At 39.2% G+C, this 21,672-nt stretch overlaps 2 protein-coding genes across 13 annotated transcripts in view; one reads left to right on the top strand and one right to left on the bottom strand.

The window, feature by feature from the left end:
- The window catches only part of LOC136252865 (TBC1 domain family member 2A-like), a 30,324-nt gene extending 15,102 nt beyond the window's left edge, over positions 1-15,222 (top strand). Inside the window, exons 2-7 of one of the 8 annotated variants that reach the window (XR_010699805.1) lie at positions 12,589-12,690; positions 13,768-13,832; positions 13,885-13,951; positions 13,998-14,177; positions 14,905-14,982; positions 15,032-15,222. Coding sequence is in view for 2 of the 8 variants with exons in the window: in XM_066045445.1 (XP_065901517.1) it covers positions 13,744-13,832; positions 13,885-13,951; positions 13,998-14,090 (249 nt within the window). In the remaining 6 variants the exon portion in view is untranslated. The other 7 variants (XR_010699803.1, XR_010699806.1, XR_010699804.1 and 4 more) reach the window with 7 other exon arrangements.
- Positions 15,223-16,199: 977 nt separating this feature from the next.
- LOC136252864 (NACHT, LRR and PYD domains-containing protein 3-like) lies at positions 16,200-19,876 on the bottom strand. Of its 5 annotated transcripts, none has more exons than XM_066045441.1 (8): positions 19,652-19,876; positions 19,193-19,484; positions 18,845-19,144; positions 17,347-18,795; positions 17,099-17,236; positions 16,658-17,022; positions 16,528-16,606; positions 16,200-16,479 (listed from the first exon to the last, which is right to left on the bottom strand). In XM_066045441.1, the coding sequence occupies exons 2-8, from the start codon at positions 19,476-19,478 to the stop codon at positions 16,382-16,384; spliced, it is 2,715 nt and encodes a 904-aa protein (XP_065901513.1). In that variant the 5' UTR covers positions 19,479-19,484; positions 19,652-19,876; the 3' UTR covers positions 16,200-16,381. The 5 variants fall into 5 exon arrangements, with proteins under 5 accessions (XP_065901513.1, XP_065901511.1, XP_065901512.1 ...); XM_066045439.1 differs by having other exon boundaries at positions 19,193-19,574; positions 19,696-19,876; XM_066045440.1 differs by having other exon boundaries at positions 19,193-19,571; positions 19,696-19,876.
- Between the last annotated feature and the right edge of the window lie 1,796 nt (positions 19,877-21,672).

Here is a 21,672-nt window from a genome sequence, read left to right as displayed (position 1 = left end):
GATGATGATGACCTTGAAATTGTTGAATAGATAATTCATTTTTATTAATAAAATAACATTTACATCATTGTAAATTTAATTATCACTCATGTAATAACTATATACCATGTAACAGTTAATCATTGTAAATAATTTAATAATCACTCATGTAATGGTTGATCATTGTAAATTAATACTCATGTAACCACAACGATGTAACAGTAATATTGATTCAGGTTATTATAAAAAAATAATGGTAACTTAACATTATTAATACAAAGCTGAAATAGCGGTCAGAGAGATGTTCTTGCGCCCATCATTTCCAGTATAAAGCAATATTATTTGGTAAGGTGAACAATGTCATAGCAAATCATCAAACTCACTTGTTACATAACCTAAAATGCTCCAGATGTGATCTCAGAAGAACCTTTTTTCAAAATTTTCCTGGGGGGGCATGCTCCCAGACCCCCCTAGCTTGCAGCATGCTTCGCATGCTGGTGAGTGTGGCAGAACACATAACAGTATTGACAGGTCAATATTGATTTTGTTCAGACATTTGCACAGGACAAAAATTTGATACTATTTCGAGCACTGTGTTACTACTGGTGATGGTGTTACTACTGGTAATGGTGTTACTACTGGTGGTGGTGTTACTACTGGTGGTGGTGTTACTACTGGTGATGGTGTTACTACTGGTGGTGGTGTTACTACTGGTGGTGGTGTTACTACTGGTAATGGTGTTACTACTGGTGGTGGTGGTGTTACTACTGGTGGTGGTGTTACTACTGGTAATGGTGTTACTACTGGTAGTGGTGTTACTACTGGTACTGGTGTTACTACTGGTGGTGGTGTTACTACTGGTGGTGGTGTTACTACTGGTGGTGGTGTTACTACTGGTGGTGGTGTTACTACTGGTGGTGGTGTTACTACTGGTGGTGGTGTTACTACTGGTGGTGGTGTTACTACTGGTGGTGGTGTTACTACTGGTGGTGGTGTTACTACTGGTGGTGGTGTTACTGCTGGTGGTGGTGTTACTACTGGTAATGGTGTTACTACTGGTGGTGGTGTTACTACTGGTGATGGTGTTACTACTGGTGGTGGTGTTACTACTGGTGGTGGTGTTACTACTGGTGGTGGTGTTACTACTGGTGGTGGTGTTACTACTGGTGGTGGTGTTACTACTGGTGGTGGTGTTACTACTGGTAATGGTGTTACTACTGGTAGTGGTGTTACTACTGGTAATGGTGTTACTACTGGTGGTGGTGTTACTACTGGTAATGGTGTTACAACTGGTGGTGGTGTTACTACTGGTGGTGGTGTTACTACTGGTAATGGTGTTACTACTGGTAGTGGTGTTACTACTGGTAATGGTGTTACTACTGGTGGTGGTGTTACTACTGGTAATGGTGTTACTACTGGTGGTGGTGTTACTACTGGTGGTGGTGTTACTACTGGTAATGGTGTTACTACTGGTGGTGGTGTTACTACTGGTGGTGGTGTTACTACTGGTGATGGTGTTACTGCTGGTAATGGTGTTACTACTGGTGGTGGTGTTACTACTGGTGGTGGTGTTACTACTGGTGGTGGTGTTACTACTGGTGGTGGTGTTACTACTGGTGGTGGTGTTACTACTGGTAGTGGTGTTACTACTGGTGGTGGTGTTACTACTGGTAATGGTGTTACTACTGGTGGTGGTGTTACTACTGGTAATGGTGTTACTACTGGTAGTGGTGTTACTACTGGTAATGGTGTTACTACTGGTGGTGGTGTTACTACTGGTAATGGTGTTACTACTGCTGGTGGTGTTACTACTGGTAATGGTGTTACTACTGCTGGTGGTGTTACTACTGGTAATGGTGTTACTACTGGTGGTGGTGTTACTACTGGTGGTGGTGTTACTACTGGTGGTGATGTTACTACTGGTGGTGGAGTTACTACTGGTGGTGGTGTTACTACTGGTAGTGGTGTTACTACTGGTAGTGGTGTTACTACTGGTAGTGGTGTTACTACTGGTGGTGGTGTTACTACTGGTGATGGTGTTACTGCTGGTGATGGTGTTACTACTGGTGGTGGTGTTACTACTGGTAGTGGTGTTACTACTGGTGGTGGTGTTACTACTGGTGGTGGTGTTACTGCTAGTGATGGTGTTACTACTGGTGGTGGTGTTACTACTGGTAGTGGTGTTACTACTGGTGGTGGTGTTACTACTGGTGGTGGTGTTACTGCTGGTAGTGGTGTTACTACTGGTGGTGGTGTTACTACTTGTGGTGGTGTTACTATACTGGTGGTGGTGTTACTACTGGTAATGGTGTTACTACTGGTAGTGGTGTTACTACTGGTACTGGTGTTACTACTGGTGGTGGTGTTACTACTGGTAATGGTGTTACAACTGGTGGTGGTGTTACTACTGGTGGTGGTGTTACTACTGGTGGTGGTGTTACTACTGGTGGTGGTGTTACTACTGGTAATGGTGTTACTACTGGTGGTGGTGTTACTACTGGTGGTGATGTTACTACTGGTGGTGGAGTTACTACTGGTGGTGGTGTTACTACTGGTAGTGGTGTTACTACTGGTAGTGGTGTTACTACTGGTAGTGGTGTTACTACTGGTGGTGGTGTTACTACTGGTGATGGTGTTACTGCTGGTGATGGTGTTACTACTGGTGGTGGTGTTACTACTGGTAGTGGTGTTTCTACTGGTGGTGGTGTTACTACTGGTGGTGGTGTTACTGCTGGTGATGGTGTTACTACTGGTGGTGGTGTTACTACTGGTAGTGGTGTTACTACTGGTGGTGGTGTTACTGCTGGTAGTGGTGTTACTACTGGTGGTGGTGTTACTACTGGTGGTGGTGTTACTGCTGGTAGTGGTGTTACTACTGGTGGTGGAGTTACAGCTGGTGATATTACTACTTCTAGTGATGGTGACATTACTGCTATTAGTAGTGATCACATTGGTGGAGTTATAGCTAGTGATATCACTGCTCCTGGTGGTGATGTTACTGCTGGTAGTGCAGGGTTGCTGGACTACAATACTTGCTCCATGCGTGTGGTCCCCTGTCTGTGTTACACATGAAGAACATAGCATATTCATTTACTTACAGATGATGGTGCTACAGATGTGCTCACATGGCTCCTCTGGTGGGTAGGAAATACTTAACACACAATTAAAGCTGATTTAAAAATATACTAACTAATGGTATGTTGGCAGTGCTAATCAAACTTGCTGTCGGGTTAAGTGACCTCGATGAAGGGGTATAAGAATTTGCCATAGCCTTTGACAATACCCTGTACATAGCTTTTGTATGTACAATTATATAAATATTACCTGTTCTGTTGGCTCAGCGAATGCAGCAGCTGCCATAAAAGTAGGCATCAGTTGCTATCATAAATTGTTGTTATTGATTCAATATAGTTTCCAAATACCTGTTCACCTATTTGATTGGAAGCAGAGGGAACATAAGAGCTCTGTAATGTATATCACCGACTGTAATCTGGCATGGTCACAATGTACATCACTTATTACAGCTAGTTAATTGTATGTATACGGCTAAAATACTTACAGATGGATGATACTGGCAGCAGATACAGGTGTTAATTGTCACGAGCTTGATGAGCAGGGCAATCCATTATTCTTTTATTAGCATCGTGCCAGTGTGACCCATTAGGGGGTTTCTCTCCCCTCCCAAACTTCTCTCCGACAGCTAATTGACGTAGACATTTCTTCCACTCACTAGTGGTCTTCGCCTTGTGGCTCGTCTTCTTTTTAGCGCTGTGAGGTTGATGCATAGTTAATAGCTCTTAATAATCGATAACCACGTTGAGAACCACGTTATAAAAGCATATCGATTACCCGTAGAAAAATGTTCAAGTTTGTGTATTTCATGTGGCGCGCAAGCGCACCACCCGTTAGTTCAATTTTGTTCAATTTTAGGAGAAGATCGTGTGGCAGTGTGCCTGGAGAAATTGAGGATGGAGGAAAGGTTAATGGAAAAGGAGATGGAGATACAGCAACAATTGTGGCAGTTTCAGCTGCAGATGATGAGCAGCATGGCCAGTGGTTCTTCACAGTTTCTAGCTACCTCCAATGTCTACCTCATCCCAATATCCCAAGTATTATTCCCCAATCCCACCATATAATGATGATCCTGCTCAGGTTCCATAACTCTGGTACCATAAACTAAACATATTTTAGTCCAATCATGACAGTTACAATTTGTTTCACTGAAAACTGATATCATATACATAATACAGTGTATCCATATATGGAATGGCATGATATAACAATGAACAACACATTGATGTTACGTGTCATTGTTGAAGTGGTAAATCAGTGTCTCCCTGATAGAACCTGTAGTTGTAGTGCTGGGTGCATCCATGGACTCAGTTTCTGGGTTATCATTTTCTGTGGTAATCCATTACTCGTAAAAAGTGTCCCCATGTATTTCACACATGTTGTGCAGCACACATGCAGCAGCAATCACGTTGTGGACCTTTCTACAACCATATCATTAGCCTCCTTCATCTTGCTTTCAAGCTATCTCTATGGCCCCTTCATATTGTATAATTGTATGATCTCTTTTGAGCGGTATCAACATAAGGTTAAGTAATGGTTTTCATTGCCCATGAGAGAAGCGGATAAGTATAGTCCCCGATAACAAACACAGTTACACAGTTACATTGATATTTGACAACAGGTGTCATGAATTTGCTTTTCTATAGAAGGATGAATATGCAAACAGGCATCAGTTACACTTCTAGGCCACCCTGTTTTAAATGTCTAAAAACAATATCTATAATCTACAGCTCCTCATAAAAATACAGAGTACCACTCTGTACAGTTGTAATAATTCATGTGATACATGGAAGGTGGTAAAACAGGGATATGAGTTCCATCTATTGCCCCAATTCATTGTGGAATACTCCATTTCCTTTTAAAATTGCTTATGAGCTGTTTTTGGTGTTCGACTGAGGGAAAGGAAGTGTATTGATGGAGCAAGTGCTCTACAAGTTCCTTAAAAACTTCACAAACAGTAGAGCTAGCTACTAATAAATGGCTTACAGTCCTGTATTCCACTGGCGATACCAAGGTCCACAATGTGATGTCAACACGTTTTTCCAGTGAAATAGCATCTCTGAACTGAGTGTTGCTTCGCTCTATGTGCAGTCGTAGCTGCTGGCATTAGTACCTGAAGGTTTCTTGACTTATTTGAAAATTCTGTAGTCATTCACGGCCTATAAATGTTTCCAAAACTATGTGACTCCACCAGTGATCTGATCTTGGAAAGACTCCATGATATTTGTCATTGTTGAGGGGTTGATACATAGAAACACCAGGCAGCACTCAACAAAAACACAAGAACTGAGTGTAAATAACTGTGTCTGTGTTGCTTTTTCTGTTGCTTCCACTTCAGTTGTCTCGTTGTCAACACCATAATTATCAAACACGCGCTAAGCATTAGTACACAATCATTTCACATGCGCTGAATGTTAGTAAGTAACGCATGTTTAAAAGTAGCTTTCGGCCTCACTTTCGGCACGATGTTTTTAGCTAGTGTGAACAGAGGCCAACCCGAGTCCAGTATCCGCCATTACAATTGAGTTGAATATCCCAGGATAGTGTGAACAGGGTGTAAGTGCTTAGACCACTGGGACGTACGTCCTAGTAATCACAGGATTTCAAGTTTGACTCTTGTGGAAATACCATACAGTACTCATACTATAGTATTGGGGATCATGGAGGTTTGTACTATTTCACAAAAAATAGAAACCAGCCTCACAAAACCTTCACGACGTCTATCTGAAATGAAGCTAAAGCCATGCATGCCTGCAAGCAGTATTATTATAAACATCAAGATGTATTGGAGAAGGAATCTAACTGTCTGAGGTGTATGGAATTTGCATGAAGCATAATAATTGCATGTTAATTTTCCCCTGGGTACTTTTGTTAAAGCACCTATGCTGGTGTGCGGGAAGAACAAATCTTAAGTTAGACAAGTCTGTTGGCATTCCAAATTCATAAGAGTCCTTTATTGCATTAAAAAAAATTGTTTTCCTCATTATTGCCATTTAGCTCCTGATCATGGTAGCTACTTCTTGCAATATTCTTGTTAACATTATGACATGTTACCTCCAGTTGTAACATAGTACCAAGTGAAACCTTTTACTGTACACAAGACTTTGTAGGCCTCAGAATTACATTACTCACATTATCAATATCTGTAGCTTCATTGCATTGGAAACGGATGTTTGGCCTTCTAACGTCCAAGTGGGCGTGACTGCTTTTATGTAGCTCCTCGATTGCACTATCTACTGACTGCAAAATCCTCATAGCACATTCGGATCTCACCTATCTCTAACGGAGGATCCAAGAGTGGAAACTGTAAATACTTTAAAAGATCATGATCTTGTGGAAATAATATCTGTCTCATATACATAGAAAATTTCCAATTTTATGTTTTAAAAAGTTCTCAGCCATATTGTTGTGAATGAGAGGAATTTTGTAAACACTTTTTGAGTCGTTCTCCACTGCACAGAAGACAAACGAATAGTTTGCCGGAAATACTTCAATAATGGCATGTCTTACTTGCCAATTTGATTCTAAATAGTCCTCGAAATCATTTGTAGTCAGCATATTTGCAAACTGTGTGGGTCGGTCCACTACAACTGCATCCCCCCTTGAACACTTGTATATTACCTAGTAATAACTTCAGAAAGCTTTCTCTTCACAATGTCTTTGGAGACAAAATCTCTCTCTGCAGAAAATACAAAGTTTCTGCTGTTCCAAGTAATTTTAGCTAGCACAATTGGACTAGTCACTTCACTTGATGGTACAACAATACCTTGTGTGTAGTAGACTTCCTTATTGTATAGCCTGACATGGTACAGTTTCAAAATATATATATATATATAGCTTTTTGAATCCTTTTGTGGGATATAATTGAAACGTCTGATGTTATTGCTGAAGTTAGGAAAGGCACTTTGATTTCTTTAGAAGGCTCTACAACTTCACAATGTGTTGCGTTGCCTTTTCCTCTAAATTTAGATTTGAGAGTGTATCAACATTCTTGATGTTCTCAGAAAGCCACTGCCTCCTTGCTACTGATTGGTTTCACCAAGTTGTCTCATATTTCTGCGGCTCACAAATCATTTAGGTCACACTGGGAAGCACTTGAAGGAACATCACACCTGTCAAACCCCTCAGTTAAGTATTTCAAGAAATACTCATCCAGTCCTGGTGGTCTACAGTACTTAACAACTTTGAAGCATTTATAGGCAACGGGCGTATCCCCACTCCTTGTTGCCTCAGACATTACGTACGCTCATGGTGCCAACGTGAAACCCACACCTCGACTCACTCTCTGTGTGTAGGCAATAGGGGTCAGTCTTTGGTAAGACTGTTTGTTGTCACCTCCGTGTGGTGACCCCAGGGTGGTGTTTGCAGCGTTGCAGATACCGGCTAAAGCCAACAAGCCACAATTTGGTATCCGTGTGGAGTAGTCCAGAATCTAATTGTGGTTCTCTTTCTCAACCTAAAACAGATCGTGTTTTGCACTAAAGAGTGACTGACTAGCTTTTGTCTTTGTTGTCTTAAGTTTTATTGTGACATTGAAATGTCTTTAACAAGCTACTTCTAAACATCAGGTGCCCTGGCAGTTAATTATCCATAGAAATAACACAGAGCATGCTTTGCGCACATGTAAATTATTCAGTTAAACGTATTCTGTAATTCATCAATTATTTTCAGTGTTGGGGGTACGTGTTACGTAACAATTATTACTTTTATGGTAATGAAGTAATATAACGAAATACGCTATAAAAACAGGTAATATAACTGAAGTTATTTACTTGCAAATGTAATGCGTTACCTAAGTAATGAAGTTACTGTAACGAGTCTAATATGTAATATTATTACTTTAAGTAACAAAGTTACTAATCTCATTAGTAATCTACTGAGTAACGCCTAGCCACAACAAAGTAACGAAGCCTACTGAATGAAGCTTATTCATCAGCTTCTTACTTATAACCAAGATTTGCACATTGTCCAACAACGCAATCATGTCACGTGATAAGGTGGTAGTTTCACACGTGACAGCTTAAGGCTGTGGACACAAAGTAATATAATATGTAATATTATTATAGTTACTTTATTTTATGGGTAATATGTAACTGTAACTAAATAGTTCAGTTGCAAGTAATATGTAACTAGTTACTTAAAAAGTAACTGTTCTCAACACTGTTTATTTTGTAATCATTCAATTATGTTACCATCATGCAATGTTAAGGATGTGTAGTTAAACCACTTTAAATCATAAGTTATCCACAGAATTGTCTTCTCAACTGGTTTATAGTTTGTCTATCGTGTTTTTTATAAAAATTTCTCTTCTTAATTTTCATTCATGTACCAAAGGGGTCACGCCTCCTCAGCTGGAGAGGATACACTATTTATAGTAGCTTTAAAAGGCTTGGTACATTGATTTTTGGCATTAAACAACTGTTACAGTACACAGGCAAGCCCCCATTAAGCACTTTCAGTGTCAGGCCACACACTCCCAATAAACATGCCTGAAGTGATTCATAAGAATCCTGACCTTCAATACAGTACATAAACAACATTCATTCGTTGCATGAAGGATCATTTTCTGTATCTCAAAAGTTTGTTTGCTCACGTGGTGGACAGACACACAACACACAGGTTTGGGAAACTAAACCAGGTACTTAAATACAGAATAATTTAATTATTTGCTGGAATGTTCAATCATTGGTGAAAAATTGAGTGATGTCCATATTTGTCGGTGGCAATGTCTTAACAGTCAGGGCTCAACCCAGAATATTAACCTAGAGGGGGCGAAGTAAGTCGCTTCGGATTCTAGGGGGGTCTGGGGGCATGCTCCCCCAGGAAAATTTTGAAAATTTAGGTGTAAATATACTCAATTTTGGTGAAATTTTACTGTGATGCCATTGAATATTGACCATTGGATTATACAACTTTGGGATCAATTAAACCTTTCCATTTCTCAAGGCTTTAGGTATAAACCTAGGGGGGGCAATAGCTAACCCAGAGGGGGCCTGTGCCCCCCCCCGCCCCCCCCTAGATTAACCCCTGACAGTGATCAATTGTGTGATTCAGTGGATAAGAAGATGGATTTGTGGGTGGAAGAGTTACAATGTTGCAAAGTGTCAGTGGCAGGAATTCAAGAGACCAAATGGTTTAAAGCTGATGATGTGGCCAGCTACTGATGGATATATGATGCTGCACTCTGAAAGGCCTGCCCCTGCTGGTAGTGATGTAATGATAGAAGAGAGGATGTAGGCCTTGTATTATTAGATAAGAGAGCTACTGCTGTCTAGTGTGCAGCTGAGGAAATGTGGAGGCCAGTTAGCTCTAGGGTGATGGTGGCAAGACTGAAGTGGACTTGTGAATGGCAGTGGAGATCTGATGAAACTTGTGACTGTTATTTGTGTCTATGCTCCGACTGCAAGGGTTGCTGATGTTAGGTACTGGTGTTTGGGACAGCTGCAGGATACATTTAATGATGTTATTCATGATGACACCCTTGTGTTGTTGGGGGACCAGGTGTATGAAACTATTGGCAGACATGGAATTGGAGAGCTGCTAAGGAATTCCTTCAGTTTTGTGAATCCAGTCAATATACTGGATATTGTTACACCTATTAGCTAATATGTCAGTCATAACTAGCCATGACCACTTCATTATAGTATCGTGATACAGTATTGTATCGAACAGTTTATTGATGGTGATACTGTATTAGTCTGGCGCTGCCGACCCTTTTATGCCACTCGCTTTTTGATTAGATGGGCGGCGCTCGCTGTAAAAGGGTCTGGTCACAACCGGACACTAAAGTTGTGCACGCTGCCACTATATACCAATCAAATCGCAGCATTTGTAATTAAACTGAACATTCAGTGCGCAAAGAGTGGAACCATGGATACCATTACCTGGAGGGTATCGTATCTACGGTAACTATGCATGGTCTTACTTGGAAGAGTACGGAATATGTTGTTATCAACTGTATACAGAAGCTTGGCTACATGAGGTGCGCCTCTGACAGTGCTGTCAAACTCAGAGCAAGATTCAAAGTAATAATTCTATAGCGTTACCATGACAAAGCCTGCGTGATTCAGACGTTAATTATATTCCAGCTGCACAAGTTTAGTATGCGGTTGTGACCAGACCCTTTTACAGCAAGCGCCGCCCAACTAATGAAAAAGCGAGCAGCGTAAAAGGGTCAGCAGCGCCAGACTAATACTGTATAACGGAAATGATTCGCGGAAGAAAACATTTGCAAATTTCGCGATTTTAGTGTATTCGTGAATGCTTTCTTACAAAATTTTCCTACAATTAAAATCATGGATCAGTTGATGCAGTATTCATGTAAACGAGTGCCTATGCAGGTAGCTCTCGGGGTAGAGTAAATTATCTATTCTTGGACACCATGTATACTCGGACACTCGTTCTCGTAAACTGCTGGACGGAATCCTACGAAAATTGGTGTAGACATACGTTGCATATAGCCTAACTATACCTCCAAGTTTGAGCCAAAACGCTTGTTTGATTGTTGTGTTAGACCACATCAAAGTTGTTGCTCGAAATCATATATTCTCGGACAAAATTCAAGTATTGTCGGACACCGGTCAGTAATCCTACATCAAATATTTTAAAGACTTACCACCAACACCATCTGTTAGGGCTGTTCATTAGCTATCAGCAGAGCCATAGTTTATTTCTTTCTATCTCATTTGCAGGAAGCTGTGATCGGAAATGTGCGAGCGTGTTACCACCTCTATTCTCGACACGAACTATCAGCTGGTTCTCGTACATGGTTATACCAAATCGTACAAAAATTATTGTGGACATAGTTTACACATAGCCTATCTAAACCTCCAAGTTTGAGCTAAAAAGCTTTTATGGTTGGCTAACTAGAGCGGATTAAAGTTTCCACGAGAAAATTAGTATTCTCATTTTTCTCGTATAATAGCCAATGCTTCTTACACCAAATAATTTATCCACTTCCTACCACCACCATCTGATAGAGCTGTTCATTGGCTATCAGCAGAGCCATAGTTTATTTTTTTCCATCATCGTTATGGATAGTTATGATTGGAAATATGCGAGTATGTAATTACCTCTATTCTCGGACACATTATTTTGTGCTGTCTGATTGAATCTTGACTCCAGCTATTTCTGGTGGTACAAAAAGGTAGTTCACTGGAATTACATGCTATTTAAAGTAGTTCAAGTCAATGAAAAGTAAAAAAATCACCAGAAATAGCTGGAACCAAGATTCAATGAGACAGCACAGAAACAATGTGTCGGAGAATAGAGGTAATTACATACTCGCATATTTCCGATCATAACTATCCATAACAATGATGGAAAGAAATAAACTATGGCTCTGCTCATATCCAACGAACAGCTCTATCAGATGGTGGTGGTAGGAAGTAGATAAATTATTTGGTGTAAGAAGCATTGGCTATTATCTGATAAAAATGAGAATACTAATTTTCTCGTGGAAACTTTAATCCGCTCTAGTTAGCCAACCATAAAAGCTTTTTAGCTCAAACTTGGAGGTTTATATAGGCTATGTGTAAACTATGTCCACAATAATTTTTGCACGATTTGGTATAACCATGTACGAGAACCAGCTGATAGTTCGTGTCCGAGAATAGAGGTGGTAACACACTCGCACATTTCCGATCACAGCTTCCTGCAAATGAGATAGAAAGAAATAAACTATGGCTCTGTTGATAGCTAATGAACAGCCCTAACAGATGGTGTTGGTGGTAAGTCTTTAAAATATTTGATGTAGGATTACTGACCGGTGTCCGACAATACTTGAATTTTGTCCGAGAATATTTGATTTCGAGAAACAACTTTGATGTGGTCTAACACAACAATCAAACAAGCGTTTTGGCTCAAACTTGGATGTATAGTTAGGCTATATGCAAGGTATCTTCACACCAATTTTCGTAGGATTCCGTCCAGCAGTTTACGAGAACGAGTGTCCGAGTATACATGGTGTCCGAGAATAGATAATTTACTCTAGCTACTCATTTTACTACTCACTAAACTGCTATATGTGTGTGACGGTATAGCCAGTGAGGTGCAGGACCGTGGCGTGTGATTCGAACAGAGATGCAAACTTCAGTGACAGTAGAAAAATCAGTGCTACTAAATGGGGCAAATATAATTGCAGCCCAGCGATTCACTGTGCCAGGTCTTAGCCTCGGTTTTAACGCCACCCCCAAGGCTATAGGCGTGCCTATCGTCTGCACTCATTATCGTGAAAAATTAATTTGTTGTGGGCGTGCGCCCAATTATTAATTACTTTATGCAATAAATCGCGAATATTTTCTTGCGAATGAGGAAATAGAAGATCATTCACGAATGTTTTCTTCCGTGAATCATTCCCGTTATACGGTATGTGATACACAAAATGCAGTGTATCGCAGAACACTACTGTGTGTAATGTCTCGATCCACTGGTGTAGAGTGTGTCTGTCTATTAGTGTGTGGTTTGTCTATATGTGTGTTGTGTCAATCTGTTACATTTCAACGTTGTAGTTCAATAACACTTGTTGTGTTAGTTTAGGAGCCACATCATCATCATGATTATGTTAACTGATGGAGTGCTGTGCTCAGAAGGTTATACAGTGGAATTTGTAAAAGCCGGCCATCTAAGGGTCACAGATAGGTACTTTTGACAGGTGGATGTCTCAATTATAGTTGGTCCTTATAGAGAGATGTTTCAGTTAAGTAACTGCCATGAAATGTTTATAATCTTTTCACAATAAGGACCATTGGTCCCTGATAACTGGGTTATTAATTAATTGGGTTATTAATAATTAATAATCCATTCACAGCCAAATTATCAGAGACCAATGGCCAAATTGCTAAATTACATCATTCCAACCGTCTAGTACACAGAACTACTTAGTGACCATAATCTAACTACTCACTAAAAGTTAAGGTGGTCGAATATGTTGTTGTGTACATAACAGTAACCACAATGAATTACCAAACAACAAAGTCTAAACTTCAGTAAAAACCAGTCTGAAAAATGCTATCTCAACTAACTACAGTGTCATACAGTACGATAGTACTGGATCACAATTGTGTGGGTGTGGGCGTGGCCCATGACAAGCATCACCTAAAATCAGCCTCACTTTTCCCTGACGATGATCAGGCAATATTGGTTAGGTAAAACTGAGCCCAAACATGGCTTCAGAAAGATTGATCCAAAATGCTCTCAACAAGTTGTTACAAATTTTATTTTAAAACATTTATTACACGTAACTGACTGACTAAGTAACTGACAGATGTCTTCAGACAAGCACTAGTATTTTAAAAAAAATTGTAAATTCAAAAATGAAGTAGGGATCTATGCAACAAAAAATAGTGAAACAATAGATGAATGATGGTATTACAACATAGCTCAGTGGGAAAGTCCCTACTTTGGCATTGAACAAAATACTAATGTGCTTGTTTAGATTACTGAGTGTCTGTTAGATTACTGAGTGTTTGTTAGATTTATGAATGTTTGTTAGATTACTGAGTGTTTATTAGATTACTGAGTGTTTGTTAGATTACTGAGTGTTTGTTAGATTACTGAGTGTTTATTAGATTACTGAGGGTTTATTAGATTACTGAGTGTTTGTTAGATTACTGAGTGTTTATTAGATTACTGAGGGTTTATTAGATTACTGAGGGTTTACTGTCCTAACACTAACTGTGTTCACTATTGTTAATGACATCATATTACCTCATCCAGAGAGTGTTAAAGGATTTGATGATTGAGAAGTTACCAAAATTGGCTGCTCATTTGGACCATCACAAGTGAGGGGGTGTGGTACTAGTGATTACATCATTACTGTTGTCATGACTACAGAGTTGATTTCTCACCAATCACGTTTAACTGGTTTCTAATAGTCTATGTTGATACTGTACCAACTGAGGTAAGCTACATTCCCAATACTACAAGTTCCATTCCAATACTTACAGACCATGTTACAAATATGGGATGCATTCCTATACGAAGGCAGCAAAGTGTTGTTCAGATACTCCATTGCCCTCTTCAAGAATAACGAGGAGTAGCTACTCAAACTAGATAACACCTCAGCCATATTTAATCAAGTCCGCAGGATAGGCAAGTTAGCCTATGATCCTCAGAGATTGTCACAGGTTGGTACTCCATACCACATTCCTATACCACTCAGGTTTCTTCTCTGTATATTATGAAGGATACAATTTCTTAGGAATATGTGAACACTTCCTTGGAATTATTAGTAAAAGTTAATTATACACTGTCAATATTTAATAGGGTTTTCCCCTAAAATTAATGGTGTACAGGAATTATGTTTGAATTGTTTTGGGAATAATGATGGTGTAAAAGAATTGAGCATTATTCCAATATTTTGGTGCAGTTTTAGAGTATAATTGGTGTAAAATAAATCAAGATCAAGATACTCTAATAGAGCAGTCACTTACTCTAATAGAACGATCGATGTAGAATAGGTCATTATTCATTATACTACTCACAAAGTATCTTGCTAGCAAAAGTAGCTCTTCTGACAAATTGATACAGCTAGATTTAGCAGATATTACTGTAAGTCTTGCTGTGAAATCTACTTACAAGACTGAAGAAAAAGTTAAGTAATTTTGAGAATAATGAGTATATTTTAGGAATATAAGAGAAATTTGGAATAGAATAACAATGAAAATTTTGTGCATAATTCCCACAAGTAGTGTCTGCCAAATTTCTGCTGTTAAAAACCATCCAAATTTAAAGTATTTTACTCATCCAGTAATCAAATTGTTATTACTAATTAATTCTTGATTGTGGTGACCACTATTAGCCAGTGTCAGCAGAGTACTACATTCCCATACTCTATTCTATATTCCATAACAGATTGCATTCTGAGAACTCCATTCTTTCCCAATGAGGGTAGTGAATCACAAGAGGGCACGACATGTCAAACAGATTGAGGTGGGTGTGGCTAGTGTATCACATGACCTCATAGCCCCTCCCCTAACAGGCTGAACAGGAGCAGGTGAGCAGAGAATGAGAACGTTGCCGACGATTATCAAAACACTCGTCGTAAAGGTAGTGATATGACAACACTACTGACCAATCATAATAAAATATCTAATTTGTAAATTTGCAATCTTCAAATGAATTTGTATACTAAATATGAGACGTTTGTATAATATTGATGTTGTAGTCTGAGTAGAGTTGGTCTGTGTTGATAGTAGTTGCTCTAGTCAGCTGGGGAATTCCCTCACTGTCCATCATGACTGTTTGTCATAGTTGCTATGACTACTACACTATCCTCTGTTATTACTAGACTAGAGGATTAGTGATAGTTGTACTACTGGATGAGTAATTGTTGTTACTGGAGGACTAGTATTTGTAGTAGTTTGTCATAATTATGACAAAAAGTAGGTGTGGCTGTGCTCATGTGAGCCTTGATCTTATTGGACTGTCTGAGGCATTATGAAGGGGTGTGGCTGCTGCAGAATGTATGAGACTTCAATGAAGAGATGGTTGATGATATCATCAGAAGTACTGAGCTGCAAAGACATGTAGGTTTGAAATACACAAGTGTGACTGTTCTATTAGAGTAGTTGACTGGTAGGCCTGTTTCAAACATGTCAGCATAATGCCAGCATATTGGGTGGATATTTCAACTATGGAATTTAATTCCATGAAAATAGATTAATACTCCCTAATAGAGCAGTCAGCAATAGAACATATAGTAGCTCCTTAGATCAATGTTCTCTAATTTGTAGTGAAATACTCTAATAGAGCATTCACTGATTAAAAGTGTTCCAAGATAATTCCCTAACCTAGGAGCATATTACAAGCATAAAAGAGAACACTGAAGAGCATAATAGAGTGGAACTGAATCCTTTGGGACCATAAGTGTGAAAAGTCCTTATCTCTGAAACTGTATAAATGACCTTAGAAAATAATATCAATGTTACCCTAATAGAACAGTCACTATTCTAATAGAGGAGTCATTTGTGTAGTTTGGTTAACTGAGTATCCGGATAACTGCAGTTCCACTGTAGGTGAAACTTTTGGAAACCATTTTGGACAAAATTTTGAACATATTTGACTCAGGTCCATCAGAACATCTTGATCAATCATTACATTACCCCTCCCCCATTTCCACTACCAAAGTCACATGACATTAGCTAAAGTCAAGTGATCATGACATCACCTCATAATTATAAACATGATAATCACCATAACAACTAATTATATTATAATGTTCTATAATAACTAGTGTCACATAATGTGATGATACAGGTAATTAGAACATGTTAATATTATAGTGATTGTTAATAGTGTAGCTCACATGATCTGAATGGGTGTGGTCAATCTACATGATGCTGCACTTCTTGTGATGTGTCCTATTACCATGACAACAGTGACACACACCATACCTGGATACTCCACTATTCACTTGCACATTCTGACCTGTTGTCATGGTAACACATTATTACATCACACAACACAACCTCCTACCTGTGATCTCATCTTGTCTTACAAGATGATCATCATCTTCACTATTAGTGTTGTGTTGTGTGTTGTGTTGTTGTAACTCCTGTAACCATGACAACAATGATGTTAACATGACATTATTATCCTCTCCTACCTCTCGTCTCTGTCTCAATATGATCATCATTTTCTTCACTTCATCATCATCCTTGTAGTCACTACCCACTTCTTGACAGACTCCATTGTCCACAGCTGACTGTAGTATCAGACGAGCTCCCTCCACAGTGATGGGATTACCCCACACCTCTAATATCCTAACACTGTTGTTGACTAGTAATCCTGCTGCAAGTGATCTTGCTCCAGTAAGAGTAATGTCACACTCACAAACTTCCAGTTTACTAATCTGACTGTTACTAAGTGTTCTAGCAATGGCAGTGATGCCATCATCACCAATATTATTAAATGACATGTCAAGGACTTGTAGTGAACACTTCCCCAACACTGCACTGATACAAATGGCACCTGTAGTGATCATAACAGTAATAATCAATTATGATAGGAAACCATATAAATTAACCACAACACTACAAGTCTACACCTTTCACTGATAGTCCACACTTCACTACACTCAGCTCAGTCAGGATGTTATTGTACTGGAGTTCACTTGATATTAATGACATCCCATCATCACTGATATCATTAACATTAACATCTAACACTCTTAATGAGGCACTACCTGTAATGATAACAGTAGACATCACAAACACATACAGCTCAGTGAGGTGTGGTCAATTCACTAACACACAATGGTCACTCAGTGTATCAACAGCTAATAGTGGGGCTTACTTGTCTTCACAATCTTCATTATGTGTAACAGCCCATCAATAGTGAGATAATTGAATCTGAGGTTTAACACTTCCAGTAGTTGACCAGTAGTATTCTTGTTGGGGTAATGCTTTACTAACAATTCAGCTCCTTTGTCTCCAATATCACACCCAAACATGTCCAACTCATAAACTGGATAACATGACATCACATGGGAGATACACACAACATCATAAGGTAGTAAACTGCAGAATCTCATCTCCAATCTGATGGGTGTAACTGGTTGAGGTGGACTAGTCCGTTGACTCTCATACAAACACTTCACTGCTGTTACACTATCACCATATTCTGATAACTTGGAGAACACAAACTGGAACATTTCACTGGACACAAATCCTGTTACTCCACACAAAAATATGAAAACATTAGGATAGTCACTAGAGTGTTCACTCAGTAGACGTTGCTGTTCTTCTTGTGATAATGTTGAAATATAAACAGCACACAAAAACTCCTGGATGGTTAAGTGGGAAAAATTGTATGTGATAGTGTCTGTGGGTAACTGGTGAGTGTGTGTAGCTTTCAAAAGACCATACCCGTCCCACTCAGCTGTCACCTCTATACCACACTCCTTCAGGTCTGCCACAGTAAAGATGATCTTTGGATCCTTCCACTTCCTCCACCATCCTTCTTCCCTATCAGAGTACCAATCAAAGAAGCCACAATAAGCTAACCTACACAATAACAATAATGTCGTCACTGCTTCTTTGGGAACACCTGTTAACACTTTACACAATTTCTCCTCAACACTATTAGCTGCTACTGCTACAGTTGAACACACTTGCTTCCTCTCATTCTCCTTCCTAACTTGTCTCTCTAGTGTCATCACAATGAACAGTTGGTACAGTTGTGTAATGGTGGATGGAAGCTTCTTCTCACTACACTCAAATATATCAACTATCATCACTAAATTCATAGGCACATATGACAAACTCTCTAAATGAGGATACTCCTTTAACTGATGTGAAAACTCCTCAACACATTTCAAATCATTAGACAATTTCTCCTCTACAAATGTTTGGATTTCCTTTTCACCAAATCCTATCACTTCTACTCTCCTGTCTGCGTCTATCTTCTCACAAGCATGTGGTCTTGATGTGATCACTATTGTGGCTTCCTCCAACAATGTACATGGTTTCTTCACTACACGTACTAAAAATGGATCACTGTCTTGACGTCTGGCTGCCATCTCATCCAATCCCTCCAGGATCACTAGACATCTGCTACCTGCTGACTTCTTCACTTGCTCGTATGTCTCCTCTCCAATGTGTTCCATCATCACTTCTTCAATTGACCTTTGCTGGACTGACCTTAATGGTATCAGGATCACAATATCATAGTCCTCAGCTAAAAACCCATCCCTCTTAGCCCACTTCACACAGATCTCATTGGCAAGGGTCGTCTTGCCTATACCTACACAACTCATATTACATCACTACTACTAATACTTTGTAATACTCACCTGGGCCTCCCATTATTAGTATCAGTCGAGGACAAGGTTTGTTCTGGTAGTAGAAGATGTCCCTCAGCTCACCAAGTTGCTCCTTCTTCAACAGTATTTCATCAACTTGTCCTTGTAATGTTAGTCTTGTTATCTCTTCCAAGTTCTTATCTGCTCTTGTCACCTTTTCTCCTTTCACCAGAGCCAGTCGAACATAATAGTGTGGCCAGTCACTGCGCAATAGTGCCTTGTAACTAGCCTGTAACCTGCTAATACTTGTTGTACTGTACTTCATAGTAGGACACTTGTTAGTAGTTGTACCTGTAGAGTACAAATGACACAATACATGTTATATGGCTTCTTACTCACATTTCTCTGCTATGAACGTTTGTCGCTTGTTCCTCCTCAAAATCTCACAAAACTTCTCCAGCGCGCCTGGTCCAGCAATACTTAGTTGATCAACAATAATTCTATTCTTGTCTACTCTACTCATCCCCACCAGTTGTACCCGTTGTGCGGCATTACGGCCCATCATCTTCTCCTGAATTAGCTCGTCAGCCACATCGTCAGCGTCCAAATTATCAACAATAAATTCGCGGTTGTTCGTCAACACTCTCTTCTGTTCTTCCAAGTTCATTTTCCCACTAGCCATCATCTAGTTCTTTTACCATTTACCGAATAATTATTATTATTATTGATTGTTGTGCAGACCTCAAAAGAGTATGGTGCACAAAAAAGGGTACAATTGCTACTGTCAATTACAAAAGAAAAACAAACTTATATAATTATACAATATTTACTATACACAAGACCATATATACAATTAACCTTTTAAAGGCGAGAAAGGTGACTCCTGAATTGTCGCTGCTCACCTGCTAGAATTGGCGGGTGTAGACTCGCGGGACTAGGACTAGCCCGCCTCTCGATATGTTCCCTCCCAATGAAATGACAATCAAAGTGATCACTCGTAGGATAATGTCTGGTTGTGTGTGTTGTTTATCGCTTTTTGCGAGTCGGTTATCAGTCGTACAAAAATTCTGAATAGGACTCACGTGAAAAACAACCAATGATAGGCGGCCAGACAGTTTCAAATTCTTTCGAAGTATCTGATTTGCTGTTTTTCACGTGATATCGCCAGGGAAATTTTATTTATTTTATTTATTTATTTAGCTTTACAGCATGCGTGCGAGTAAAATCAAAATTGCATGCTGAAGGTATGCCAGCAACAGGTGCTGACATCCAAGGTGAAAAAAAAAAAATTATAAGTAAACAATTTTAGTTACCATTAATTACAGAATTATAGTTACAGTTCATTGAAGTTTACAGATATAGGCACACTGGAGCAACGATGACATGGACAAAGAAGGTGAAAAATGCAGGCTCGATCAGAATTGAAATTATTGTAAAAATGAGTCCATAAGTGTTGGATTAATTGGCGTTTGATAATGTTAGTTGGTAATGAAATGTTAATAACTGGGAGGTAGTTGTAAAGTTGTGAGATTCTATTGAAGTAAAAGTGACGCTGTACCGCTGATGATATTCTAGGATGGGTTAGCTTGTGATGTGTCCCTGATCTAGTAGAGTTACTGGTAAAGGTAATATGATCTCTAATTTCAAAGTTGTCTGATGGCGATTTCAATGATTTTATTAAGAACATAAGGTCATTTACTTCATAGATGTACATTAGTGGTAGGAGGTTTAGTTGTTCCAGTCTGGATTTATAGGTAGAGGTGTAGTCATTTAAAATATACTTAGTTGCTCTTCGTTGTATGCGTTCTAGTGATGTTACGTCTTTTATTAATTGCGGTCTCCACATTTGTGAGCAGTAGATTAGTTGGGATCTTACTAATGAGATGTACAAGTTTTTCTTGGCTTCCATACAATTGGTTTTAAAAGTTCTCCTGATAAGACCTAAAATTTTATAAGCTTTTGCAGAAATAGATGAATAGTGGGCTGTCCAGTTGAAGTCACATGTGAATATTACCCCAAGATCTTTGTGGTGTGATAAACGAGGGATTGGCTGTCCATTAATACTATAAATTGAATGGTCTAATGAGTCTTTGGCCCAGAAGCGAAGATGAACGAATTTGGAATAATTAAAAAATAGTTCTGATGTAATACTCCAGATAAAGGCATTGTTGATATCTGTTTGTAATTTCTCAGTGTCATCAGAAGATCTAATCTTACACAGACACTTGGTGTCATCGGCAAAGATAAAGGGAATTGCGAATTGAATATGTTCGGGTAAATCATTGATGAAAATGACAAACAGTAAGGGTCCAAGGACACTTCCCTGAGGAACTCCTGATAAAACATTACATAGATCTGAAAATGAGTCCCCAACCTTGACGCATTGGTATCGTTGCTTCAGATACGCTTGGAACCACTTCCAAACTGTTCCAGTTATTCCAACAGCCCATAGTTTTTGTAAAAGACGATCGTGAGAAACAGTATCGAATGCTTTTCGAAAATCCATATACACGACATCAACTTCACATTTAGGCTCTAAAACGTTTTGGCGAATACCAACAATTGTTGTAATGTAGATCTTTTGGGAAGAAAACCAAATTGACATTTAGTGGAGAGTTTCTGTACATGATCAATAATATTGTTGTACACTAATCTTTCCATTACCTTGGAGAGAATACATAACAGTGAAATGGGTCTGTAGTTGGAAACAGAAGTCTTATCTCCAGATTTATATATGGGGATCACACAGTGGGTGCGCCAGTCCTGGGGTATGGTGCTGCATGATAAACTTGTACGAAAAAGATGGCAAATCACTTGAAGTAATGGTAGGGCACAATATTTAAAAATTTTTGGACTGAAGCTGTCAATACCACATGCTT

The sequence above is a fragment of the Dysidea avara genome, chromosome 4 (assembly GCF_963678975.1).
Source record: "Dysidea avara chromosome 4, odDysAvar1.4, whole genome shotgun sequence".
In the NCBI taxonomy this organism is placed as follows: Eukaryota; Metazoa; Porifera; class Demospongiae; order Dictyoceratida; family Dysideidae; genus Dysidea; species Dysidea avara.
This window is presented reverse-complemented; position numbering and strand designations above follow the sequence as displayed.

Bases quoted from the DNA above. Each gene is read 5' to 3' on its own strand.
- LOC136252864 (XM_066045441.1), bottom strand. From the start codon at position 19,478: ATGATGGCTAGTGGGAAAATGAACTTGGAAGAACAGAAGAGAGTGTTG. The intron at 19,145-19,192 runs GTGAGTAAGAAG...TGTACTCTACAG, and splicing joins AACGTTCATAGCAGAGAAAT to GTACAACTACTAACAAGTGT. The intron at 18,796-18,844 runs GTGAGTATTACA...TGAGTTGTGTAG, and splicing joins ACTAATAATGGGAGGCCCAG to GTATAGGCAAGACGACCCTT.